Genomic DNA, 12482 nt, shown 5'->3' on the forward strand with positions numbered 1-12482 from the left:
TAGCGATCGTTGTCTCGCGAACCAAGAGACAGAACCAACCGTCGAGATCTCCGTTCGGATAACCAAGTATCCTCGACCATCTTCGCCAACCGCTGTTCGGATCGCAACTTCCAGCAGTTGCTGAAACGGCTGAAACTTGGTTTCGGCACAGCGGCAACCTTACGCCGCTCCCCGTGTTTTCCGATAGAACTCGCAAGTAGGCTCTGAGGAAGAGCGAGTTTCAGATCGATCGAAAGGAAAAAACGCGCGTAAGCAGCGAGCCAAAAGAGCGACGCGTCGATAACGGAGCGAAAATAGAGTTAGACGCGAGCGTTGACAACGTGCGAGAACGGCTGGTACAACGCGAGGACACGCCGTAAGCAACGTCGTACGCGCATGCTTCGTGTCCAGATGGTCCTGGCTGTAAACTATTCGACGCGGCGAGACGAGACGAGACGGGACGTGGCCGGGTCGAGAGCGAAAGATTTCGAACCGCGTCAGAGATGCACGCTCTTGCTCAATTAAAACACGTCGAGGTGGAGACTGGTCCGCGAGAACAATGTAACGCGAAGGTGTCGATAAATCACGAACCTTGGCGTCGATCGGCGAAAGAAAACACGAAAGAAGAGGCGAATTATCGTCGCGTAGGCCGCAGGGAGGATACACCTCGGTGATAAAACTCGTGTACCGTTGCGAAGATAGCGATGAATATTTCGCGTCAGCCATCTCCACGTTTATCCAACCGTGGTCGTATGTCTGTCTTTCCGTTAGCTCGTGTATTTCCGCTTGTGCGTTTACCTATTTAAGTGTGCGGTCTTTGTTCGTGGAATTTCGGATTTTTGAGAGATTAACGAGCACCTTTGACGTCTAGCAGAGATTTAGGTCGCCGCCACGTACGTATAAAATCACAAAATATCCTAAGATAACTTGATTGGTTACCGCTAACGCTAATAATTAAGTAAGGTAGAGAAAGATAGAGAAACGGCCACGTTACCGATAAGAGGAAAGAATATAGCGTACCGCGTGACCCTGATCTATTTCGTTGGCAAGCCCTACACGCAACGCTACGGTCGCACGCGTAAAAGCGACTTGCGTAACAACAGCATCCGAGCAAGGGATCCAGAATGGCGAAAGCAACGCGTGTCCCCAACTCGCGCCACTCTTCCGTTCCTACAACCCCAGCGTTCCCCATCACGTTCACGCAGGGTACGCACTTTATGCTCGTGTGTTGGCATAAATCAGCTGGAACGCGTATAACTGTCCAGCAAGTTCTTCCTCCACTCGTTTCGCCGCTCGGCCAGGCCTCCACGCACTCGCATGAATCGCGTTCTCGCGTTCTCGTGTTTTCCGTGACAAGAGTCGCGCCTCTGCGTCACCATGTACTACGCTATCTTCGGACACCATCCAACGTGGCGCGGCTTTATCGAATTCCATTCACAGATTCGAGAGGGTGAAGACGCGCGATGACTCGTTGGAAGCACCGTTTCTTCTATCGTTTCCTACAGATACAACTCTATAAAACCGCGGAATTTGCGGTCGCAGATACGCGAAAGGGAAAAGCGAGTTAATCGCCGGAGCACAGGATATCGCGATCGAGGAAAGTAGGAACGTAGTACCGTCTCTTTGGTCGTGGTTTCGTTCGTTGCGTCGCTTCGCGTCTCGTCGATGCGATTAACGACTTTTCCATTTGGAGGACGACACGAAAAGCAGAAGCACGTTGGTTGTAGATAGCCGGAGAAAACGAGCGAGTCTCCTTTTAGCCGCTATCTCGGCCAAACGGACGATTGATCTATGGGCGTGCGGTTAATAGTTTAACCGGCGTTCGATAGAGCGGTTTCTAATTAGCGGAATGGAATGGAGAAGGCGTGATCGAATCGTCGACCAGGAAAATCTGCAGCCGGTCGAGGTCGTTCTCGGCAAAAGGGGCGACGTTCTCGATGCTCTTGCACAAGACAGAAAACGTGCCGATACGATAACGGAGGAACGAAAAGGGAGGAGAGAGAGAGAGAGAGAGAGAGAAGAGGTACGGAACCGGCGAAAGGAAGGTGACTTCTGCGCGGCACGAAACGAAGAAGAAACGCTGCGGATGAAGAAGCGGAGAAAGCGGAATGCTACAAATTGAACCATTACGACTACCTAATACCTATGCGACCGAATCGTCGAAGAGAAACCAATCCCAAGAGTTGCAGTCCCGTAGCTAACCAAGGAATGGTTACAATCTCGTTCTTTGCGAATGCCTGGAGCGACTACTCTTTCGCGAAAAGCAAGCGTCTGGCAAAAACGCTGTAACTGGCCCGTCCAACGAACGTCCGAGTTGGTAAAGCTTCACGACGGTAAAGAAACAAACGGAGGGGCAGCAGCAAAAGGAGAGGGACGAGAAGGAAAGAAAGTACGATTCGTGGATGGAAGAAATTGGAGAACCGACGGCATGTAAGGTCGATGCAAATTGAACCGTTACAACCAACTACACGAGCAAATTATTTCGAACGCGCCTGGTCTAGAGAGAGCGGTTACAAGCTCGTCGTAAATATGCATGTACCTCTGGAGAGCCGGGCATCGTCTACGGTTATTTTCTTTCTCGTACGAAAGGCAGGAAGAAAGCAGCGGCATAACGAAATTCTTTGGGAAAATTACGACAAAATAGAACATTTCGATCGTCCAGGTAATAAATATACCTGGCGGCGACGGATGTTTTACGAAGGGGACACACCGCTGCTGCACCGTCGCAGAATGAAAAAGTTTCATGGTACTGCGATAACTTGGAACGTAGATAGAAGAATCGACGAACAAAGTCGCCAACTACGACCAAAGGAAGGAGACTCAAAGATTCCTCGTAACATCGAGGATATAGTTATGGCCTTGTTCCGAAGCGTTTCCTCTATAAAAGGAACAACTTCAACGGGCTCTGTCCTATCAACGACCGACGTTCGGAGTACGCGATCCGGACACGCTTCTTACGAGTTTCGATTGCCGCCATTTATTCCAGCGTCGTGCGCTCTAGAATCTTGCAACGTGTCTAAAAGAAACGGTGGCGCCGGGGCCTTGCCAAACGAGAATCACCGGCCGGCCAAAGGGTAGGCCCAAAACTCGCAAACGGCGACCGAGACGCGACGCGACGCCACGCGACGTAAAATTCACGAAGCGCGAGAACAAGTAGCGTTTCGGTACCTATATAGGTCGTTGTATCGCGGAACCAGTCCGATACGATAAAGCGAGAAAGGGCGGTAGGCAATGTCGGCGAAGCGACGGAAACTGATCGGTGAGAGCAGAAGCAGCAAGGTGGAACAGGCCGGGCGCTTCTTTAACGGGAAAAGGCGCGCGCGACCGAAAGCAAAGTAGCGTAAAAGAGGATGGAGGGACGCGGCCGTAGAACGTAAAAGGTGGGGTCGGTCGCCATGGTTGTGGTCCGCCTGGGAACGACAGGACCACGCATTGTGATCCGGCCGGCGAGAAGGCCACGCTAGGCTGACCCTAACTTTACATTAACCATCTACCGTACGTGTATGTGGTACGCGCATAAATGGTCACCATCCCCTGACTCGAGTCGTACCTGTTGCACCAGCTAATCATTGCCTCACGGACGCGTTCTTTTATCTTCCTTTTTTCCCTCTCTTTCTAACCCTCCTGTTCGTTTGTCAGACCATGGGACAAGGTTGCGCAACGGGCCGCCTTTGCCAGATACTGTCTTGCCGTTGCGTCGTAAACAGAGTGGAACGTGGCTTGTTCGAAGAGAGGCAACGTTCGTGCGCATGCCGAAATGCTAAATCACCCTCGCAAAGCGATCGACGTACAGCGACCCGTTGCACTTTGTTCCTTTTCGTTCGTTCTTTTCGATTCGTGAGAGAGCCGCGAAGAAACAGCCCCGAGTATCGCGAGGTCGATCTCAGGGGAGGAAGACGATCTATCGAAATTTCAAGCACTGGCTCGGTTTTTACTCGAATCGAAGTAGAGAGAGAGAGAGAGAGAGAGAAAGAATAAAAGCGATAGGAAGCGAAAAATAGTCAGCGATTTTCCACTCTATCGAAATTGAAAGGTAATACGAATTGAAAGATTCTTTTCTTTTATTTTTTATTATTGGAAGATAACATTCCAAATCCGTCGACTTGAAACCAATTAAGTGGTGAATTGTTTAACCCAACCTACGTACCTTTAACCATTCGGAACAATCGGTGTGATTTGATTACATATACTCGAGAATCAGCCTGGTAGCAAGTAATTGAAACAGAAACAATTTTAAAACTCACCCTCGGGACAGATGCACTGGTAATCCAAACCGTCGATCTGATGACACGTGCCTCCATTTTTACACGGCGATGGGTCGCAGGGAATATACTCGTTCTCGCAATTTTGGCCAGTATATCCGCTCGAGCACATGCATCTGCAAATAAAACGCGACTCGTTAAAATCGTTCATCTTCCAAGTGTTGCACGAGAACGAGGCTGATTGTTCGATAAAACGGCCATTGGCCGAGGTGATAAATTATTAGTTAATGCTCGTTCGATCAACTCCTGCAGCGCTAATTACACCCTGTGTGTGTGTGTGTGTGTGTGTTGGACGAGCTTCTCGTTAAGGAGAGAGAAAGAGAGAGAGAGAGAGAGAGAGCAAAACTTGTTTACATAGTTGTATCAAATGTAAAGTCAGGTGTTTAAGATTCTCAAAAATACCGAGATATACGTCGCAAGATATTTATTATTTATATTGTCTGCACCGGTGCAACCAATAAATACGATGCAACGAATATTTCTTGTTTCGTTCTTGTCCCGTAGCTTGTCTCGTAGCTTGTCTCGTCGAGAACGACTCGAACATTCCGGTAGTAAATATCTCATAGAATTGTTTCCATTGCTGTCTATCGAAGCAGAATCGTTTTTGCTTAGCCGTCTAATAAGAGTCGATATCACTGACTTTCGAAGAACAGGATTTATTAACCTCGCGATTCTCCTACGATCTTAAAAGTGTTCGAAACGATAAAGTTTTCACATTTTCAGCCATGTACGTCCTACTATAGTACCATTTACTGAAATGCGCATACTTGAGCAGACGAGCACGGAAAAGTTACTTACAGATGGACATACTGGTCAACGAATTGGAGGATCGTTAATAGGAGGAAAGGTTTCATTTTATCAGCTAAGACAACGGATGTGACTGACGTGTCATTTATACATATATATATACATATGTACATGTGTTACTGTTATAGCCCGTAGTACGAGCTATCAAATATAATATATGATATAATATATAATAGCTTGTTTACGTTTTCGGCCCAAAATTCTCGAACGTAAATCGTAGGTTAAGGGGTTAACAAACATACGACGGAATCGTTTCGATCGATTTCTCACAGTTCTCCCGTTCGTTTGCTCTCATCCAGGCAACAGGAGATCGATAAACCGCGTTAATTATTGGCAGAATCGATACATATTTATAATACCGGTTCTGTCGTAGCGTCAACTTTTTACGCTCAACGCGGTACTTTCTATGCGCATATTTATACACATCTATCGGCAAAAACGTGTGAACTCGACGAATAATTGATACACAAGGTGTGCGTGTGTGCGTGTGTGCGTGTGTGTGATTTACAGGTAAAACGTCGAAATCGTAGAGTTTAAAGGGACAGCAACGCACCTTGAGCCGGTAGCCAGCAGAAGAACCAAGAACACACGCGTAAAATACATTTTCGCAGGAAATCGATTGCCCCGGGTCGCAGGACGACGCTCTCCTCATATTTTGACCAAGATTCGTCGGGTGTTCACTTCATTTTTAAGGCTCACCATCGTTAAAACAGCTACTTTCTTTTCATAAACAGCAGAATATCACTATAGAAAAATAAACACATCCCACCTGTACACCTTATACACTAACGATCGCACGGTATATGCGCGCGATAATACCAAATTCACAAGTTCACACGCCGTTGATTGCACTAGTTTCCTATCACAAACCGTATAGTCGTTGAGCAATAATTATCCAACCGAAGCAAACACAGTTTCTTCGAAAGACGTCGAACGAGGACAAAAATGACGATTTTTCCACTACAAACGGATACCTAGTTTTTTTCAGCCAGTACGCTGGTTTATCATCGGCTGGATCCCGTTACGGGCATATGGCATATGTTCCCCTCGTCGCAACGCGTACACCGCTTTTGATACTTTCATTTTTCCATTTCTTCTTCGAGTCGCGTTTCCTATAGCGCAGCGAGAGAAAAGTCGCAAGATCGGAAAAAGAGTAGAAAATTGGCCGAATCGTCGCGTCGGCGCATAGCGTTTCACACGATTGCACGCGATTGTCCGACAACCAACGACCAGATACAATCCTGGGAAACTTCGGTTGGCGATATCGTGGATCACGCTACTGTATATTTTCTAACAGCTACTTTCGCCAACAATGGATAATCAAATAAACTATGCGAGTGACGTAACAAAACGAAGCGTACGCGAAGGTTGAAAGTTTAGGACGGGGGTTAGGCGAAGAAACGAGAGATACGAGAGCATGACGGTGGAACGGGGGTGCGCGTGTGTGCGTGGTGTATCTCGGCCGTTCCTCGTTCCAGAGAGAAACGTCGTAGCAGCCGCTGTTTTCTCACGCTCCTTCTCGCGCGTCGTTTTTGGTCGTCGTGGCGCGTTTCGCTTCGAACGAAAGAATCGAAAGACGGACGAGGATGATTCGTTTCGGGCGACTACGCCGCGAGTGCTTTAAACGCCCTTAAATTCGCTCAAATTGCCTCTATCCTGTGTTACGTGTCGGTTCGCCGAGAAGCTGGCCATGACGGTTGAACGGAGGGGTACGTAGCGTTGCTAAATCTCGTCTCTCTCATCATCGTGCTTCCGTCCAGCTACTCGTTTTCCAGCGCATTTTTCCAACTGCCTGTTATCGCCTCTTTCGCGTAACGAGCCACTCTTTCGCGTAACTAACGAGCCACGAAACACTCTTGCACGACGATCTTACGGAGAACCGAATTCGCTGGCCAAATTTCGTCGAAGGGTGTCGAAACGCTACGCGCAACGGTTAGCGGGTTTTTCGGAGCAGAGCGTACCACCACTTTGAGAATCTCGCAGCAACCGAACAAATATACAACGATACGCGATATATCGCGACGTATAAATCGCAGTCGCTGGCGAAACGCGATGTACTGTCAGGTCGCGTAGCCACTTGTTTTCGCGCGTATTTACCACAGTCACAGTTGGCGAACCGAGGAGGTGAACTCGGCAGAGACACGCGTAAAGCGTGTATCATCCGCAAACGGCTAGCGACAGACTAACCTTACTTTCCAGACTGGGCCGTTCAGAGGGCGCCACCGTCATCGGTGACCCTCTCTGCTGGCGGTGGCGACGCGACCGATCCCCCTCCCCTCTGCTGCAGCGACGCTGTCCGTCTCTTTCCAAAGTCCCCTCGGCTCGTTCCGTCATCCTTCGTTGGTCTTCGACTATGCAGCGCGTTATCCCACTTTTGCGCACGGCCGTCTCGCCGTCTGCTCCGATCTTCTCGCTTTAGCTACCACCTAGGACCCTGGGTCGTAGCAACGATGCGGAATCATTGCACGCATGAATGCATCTCACCTCCTCTCTCTTCCTCTCCCTCCTTCATCCTCGATAGTGTGCAAGAATTTTGCTAATTCGATAGTTACACGATATTTCCCTCCGCGTATACGCCGAGACATCGCCAAGCCAAATTCGCCGCATGCTACTAATTGTTTGCATTTTTTAGCATTTCTGTCAACGTTTCGTTCGTACCTCCTGACACAGCCCAACCATATACGGCTTCTATATTGTGTCAACTTTTCACGATCTTTACACTTGCAATTGCGATTCTCGATCGAATATTTGTTTTATTCGTCGGATCGTGGAACGGTTAATTTCACCGCTCTTGTATTCGTGTAAATTTACACGACGCTCGAAAAGTCCACCCGTATGAATCTTTAATCCGCCCGTATGAATATTTATGCGCCGCGCCGGTCGAGCAAACAGACTATAGGCAAAAGCGTGCCGGAGGCGCAAAAATTCCGATTAAATCTTGTTGACCGGCACGCTTAACAGCATCTCCGGTGCCGCAGTCGAAGGTAGCCAATCGAAAAATTTCATTTCCACTCGTTTACGCGCATTGTTCGAACCGAATGGATTACACGCACCGTGCAAACCAGACAACAAGGTTTTCAAGGGCTTTCATATTTCTCCTAGCGATCCTCCTTTGTCCTCTCTCTCTCTATATATATATAATATAATATCTATCCATATATATATATATATATATATATATATATATATATATATAATACCGAATACTCCAGCGAGAGCGCGAAATTCGCTCCACTTACTGTATGGAAAATAGCATCGGCGGGCCAAGTACTACGCGCCCAGCTGATATCGGAATAAATCGTATAGTCGCTGCTCGGAATATTTCGATCGAACGTTACCAGAGAGCTCGTGAAACCCGGTTTTGCAACGTAGTCGTAAAACTAAAGAATCCCCCAGCCAGATCGACGCGAAATATCGTAGCGGCAGCAAATATTTCGCGACCATAGATTTCCGCCTCTACCATGGTTTATGCGTTTCACACTGACGCGAAAAATTTTCGGCAACACCGCAAATTTCTAATATTGTTTTTTCCGCAATGGAATTTTCTTCTCTTCTTCTTATATCAAATCGAATACGACCGAATACGACAACTGCGTAATTATCTTTGATTCTTTAACAAATTTTATCGCTGTTTCTTAAAGATCATTCTTATTGTTATCCCAAAGAACGAAGCAACGTGTTTGAATTTGTATTTGTTACGAAACACGCTTATACGTATTTCGAGCAGATCAGGGGCGAGGTAAAACCTCTGGATCCGAGGATTCGCGATCCTCGATCGAGAAGAACACGAACCATTTCCATATCGCAGTCGGTGCTATCGTTACGAATCCGATCGGTGTTCTCGACCGTTGTCCGTCGATTGTTCGTTTCGGTAGGCATCGAGAAAGACGCGTAAAATGGTGCTGGTTCCCGTCCGACCATTAGTCGAGCACGCGGTCGACGAATCGGTGAAGGGCTTGGCCGCGTTCATGTTTATGCATCTCCGATCTATGATTCGTATCGGGTGCTTGGACGCGACAGGAGCAAGTTCCAGAGCGAGCCTCGACCGTCCACTGTCGAAGGAAGAAAATATGTCAGGTCAGAAACGATCGGGGAACCAGTTGGCGAGCAGCAGACTTCCCCGTGGCTCTTGGCGAAGAAAAAGAAAAAAGAATTCGGAAGAAGCTAAAGAAGAGAAAGCTTGTCGGAAATTGTTTTTACAATCGAATCCCGTTCTCTATTTGTTTCTCTCGTTTTGACAAATTCCGAAATTTACAGTGAAATATAAAACCGTCGAAAACACGGTTGTATTTTCCTCCGGTCGATCTTATCCGTCGCTTTACGCCACTCACCTGCTTACAAAAATGTAAATGTAGAAATTGCGTAGGTATGCATGAGAACGCATGTATCGTAAGTTATACGAGTTTTCGATCGTACTTTTATCCCTCGTTTTCGTTCGACTCGTTATTCTATCGCGTAATATTTCTGCCAACATCCGCACTGTTGGCCAAAGAAAGAAGAGAAGAAGAATATCGTGCATAGAGCATCGTCGAATCACGATTTCTTTTTCTATACTACCATTTTTCGCTCTGCTAATTAATTAGGCACGCGATTAGCATTAAGATTTTGCTGGTAATTGAGTCGTCAGTGTCGGAGTGTTTCTACCACCGACAGAACACCGAACGTGTTTCGGCGATCGAAAGCATCGCGCCACAGGACACTCGCCGACATACGAAATACAAAACAAAACTCGATTCTTTTACTTTTATCATTCTCAGACGTACGTATATTCTCTTCATCGTACGTATATTTAATCGTAACGTCCTTTTTAACAAATAATTTTATAATTCGTTCGTATTCATTCTTATATACATAATTTATAACTTTTCGAATTTACGATGCTACGAAAGCTACAAAAAGTTGCAAATGTTATTTTCATTCGTCGATCTATTATTAGTGTGTACGTCTCAGCAATACTTGGGGATCGCGACTGCGTAACTGTAACCTACGTAACGATGGTAACCTGGACGGTGCATATAGACACTTGAAAGCGGTATCGTAGTAGCTTGCTACGTTATAGATACGTCCGATAATTGAAAAAAATGAAAGAAAAAGAAAAAAGAGATACGTCGAAGAAACCGACCATCCCTTCCACGGAACGCCGATAATACGCAAATGCTTCCTTCCCGCGTCCAATCACGAAATCAATCTACACCGGAAGCAAGTCGTGGCTCGAGGATCTGTCCACGGCGAGACACGATACTTCAAGGCGGGTCAATTGCGTCGTGGACAATGCGTACGCGATTACATTGCAAAATGAAGCGATTTCGGTTCGAAAGAACGCGCAAGCAAACCGGCGAGTAAGAAAGGGTCTGCTCGCGCGCGCGATAAATGCAAAAAGGTGGACCGATGCGCGAAACTAATGGGACTAGATCGAGAGGACGAGTGGGTCGCGCTTTGTCACGATCGACTCGGTATCATCGAGAACGCGACCTCCAACGAGCCTGTCGTGTCGTTTCGTTCGTTTTGTTCGGTTTCCCTGATCGTTCCCGGACGAACGAGAGGAAGGTCAGGAGAGAACAAGAGGGCAAGATCGTTGCGTCTACTACGCGGATTCTTGGAGTTTCGAGCGACACCTTCAGAAGGTAAAGTAGTCCAGTTATATTTCGCGTGTCGACAGGACGAACGGAACACGAGCGAATCGGAGGATCGTAGCGAAGGTGTTGCAGCTTGCTCGGAAAAGTATCTTACGATAAGAGCGATACAATATCCCCTCCGTTGTTTGACCTTAATCGTGGCGTGTAAACGAGAAAAGGAAAAAGAAAACTGAAGAAAAAGGATAGACGAGGAATTTAACGGAAACCACGACGGCGCGTTAGACGACGGTTTGACCGTTGGTAACGTTGTAAATTGATAACAGCCGTTTATACGAGGTCCACCGATTTAATTGATGCGAAATTGGAACGGTGCGGGCAGATTGAAATCACGAACGATCGAGGGACGGGAGAGCGGTCAGGTCTCTCTTCAGACGCTCCTTCTCCATCATTTTTACGAGGCTATTAAGTCCATCGAAGTCCAACATTCTCGCACGAAATATTAAGTATTCTCCCGGCTAATAATAACCTTCCACTTTGGCCCGCGCGTTGCTTCGGATCGTTACAGCTTTATAACGTTACGGCGTTATCGAGAAACTTCATGTTGAACACGGAAGGAAAGAGAGAAGAGAAAATGTCAACCACGCGAACGGTGATCGAAAAATGAGTAGATCTCGTGACTCCTTCCATGTCGTTTATTTCATCGGATACAAAGTACAAACGTTATGTAAATCTACGCTTACGCGTCGGTTCTTCTCTTTCGTAAATAATTAGTAGGGAGACGTAAAAGAATCGGTAGCTGTCGGTAGCTGTCGGTGGCCGAGTATTCGTCCGGTTGCTGGTACGAGGGTCAACGAAACAGAAACATCAATTTGACGGCAAGCGAGTTCGCATCGATTACGAACGTTACGCAAATGGGCGACGATGGGCTACGTCGATGGAAATCGCGGGAAAAATGATCCACGCGTTACGATAAATGTAACGGATGTCGCAAGGATATTCCGGCTGCCGGTTCCCGATTCCCGCGCATTCTCGTTCTTCTTTCGCACGGGACTGCTACACGAGGTTGTTCCAATGGAACTAAGATCTAGATCGTCTGATTGATTATACATCAGCGTTTCCGTTATATTTCGCGAAACGAGAAACGAGACTGCTTCGCACAGCGGCCTTATTTTACTAGTAGGAATCGCGTGTTTGTTCGTTGAAATTACTTTGTACGTGTTTCGTTCGACGATAATCTTATTTCCGAATACGAGTGCGTGAAAGGAAAAATATCTGTACCGTCGCGCGTAGCACAGACTATTTATCCTTGAACTATATCTGTTTGTTTCGTAGGTCGCAAGCCCAATGGCACGTATGTATCGATAAATACCATTCTGGCAATTCTGACAAATACAGCGGTCTTTCACCATGATGTGTTTCGGGCCTGACGAAACTTTTAATTTGCCGGATTAATCGTTACGCTTGAGCAACGATTAATTTCGCGTCGGGTATTGTGTGTCCGGGGTTATGACGTAAACGGATGCATCGCGCGTAAAATAAGGAGCATAACGTTGGACTAACGCGGCTAATGGAACACTGGCGCAGGGCGCTTTCCCACCGTCGTAATTGCCTGAATTGGGCTCGATAATCGTTACGTCAGACGATTCTCGACGATAAACTTCCCCGTTGAATATTCTTGCTGTTTGCGCAATTTTACCGCGAATCGGCGAAAAGTCGAAGCGATTTGGTCTCGTATTCGTCGCTTCCATAGAGTGTTGCGCGAATTATAGCCAATTATAGTTACAGTTATCGAGCGAATCCATAGAGAAAAGAGGTTATATATAGAAAAGAATAAAATATTTTAAACGAGGCATGGTTT

General features: G+C 47.0%; 1 protein-coding gene across 2 annotated transcripts in view; it reads right to left on the reverse strand.

Annotated features, from left to right (window-relative positions):
* The window catches only part of LOC117234854 (neurogenic locus Notch protein), a 182864-nt gene that overhangs the window by 93216 nt on the left and 77166 nt on the right, over positions 1 to 12482 (reverse strand). The window contains exons 1-2 of one of the 2 annotated variants that reach the window (XM_033496532.1): positions 5602 to 6105; positions 4224 to 4357 (exon numbers count right to left, since the gene is read on the reverse strand). In XM_033496532.1, coding sequence (XP_033352423.1) covers positions 4224 to 4357; positions 5602 to 5651 — 184 coding nt within the window. In that variant the 5' untranslated portion in view covers positions 5652 to 6105. Of the gene's footprint in view, positions 1 to 4223; positions 4358 to 5601; positions 6106 to 12482 lie in introns of those variants that run through there. The other variant, XM_033496461.1, reaches the window with a different exon arrangement.

The sequence above is a fragment of the Bombus vosnesenskii genome, unplaced genomic scaffold (genome assembly GCF_011952255.1).
Source record: "Bombus vosnesenskii isolate JDL3184/JDL3185 unplaced genomic scaffold, Bvos_JDL3184-5_v1.1 scf7180000013262, whole genome shotgun sequence".
Classification (NCBI taxonomy): Eukaryota; Metazoa; Arthropoda; class Insecta; order Hymenoptera; family Apidae; genus Bombus; species Bombus vosnesenskii.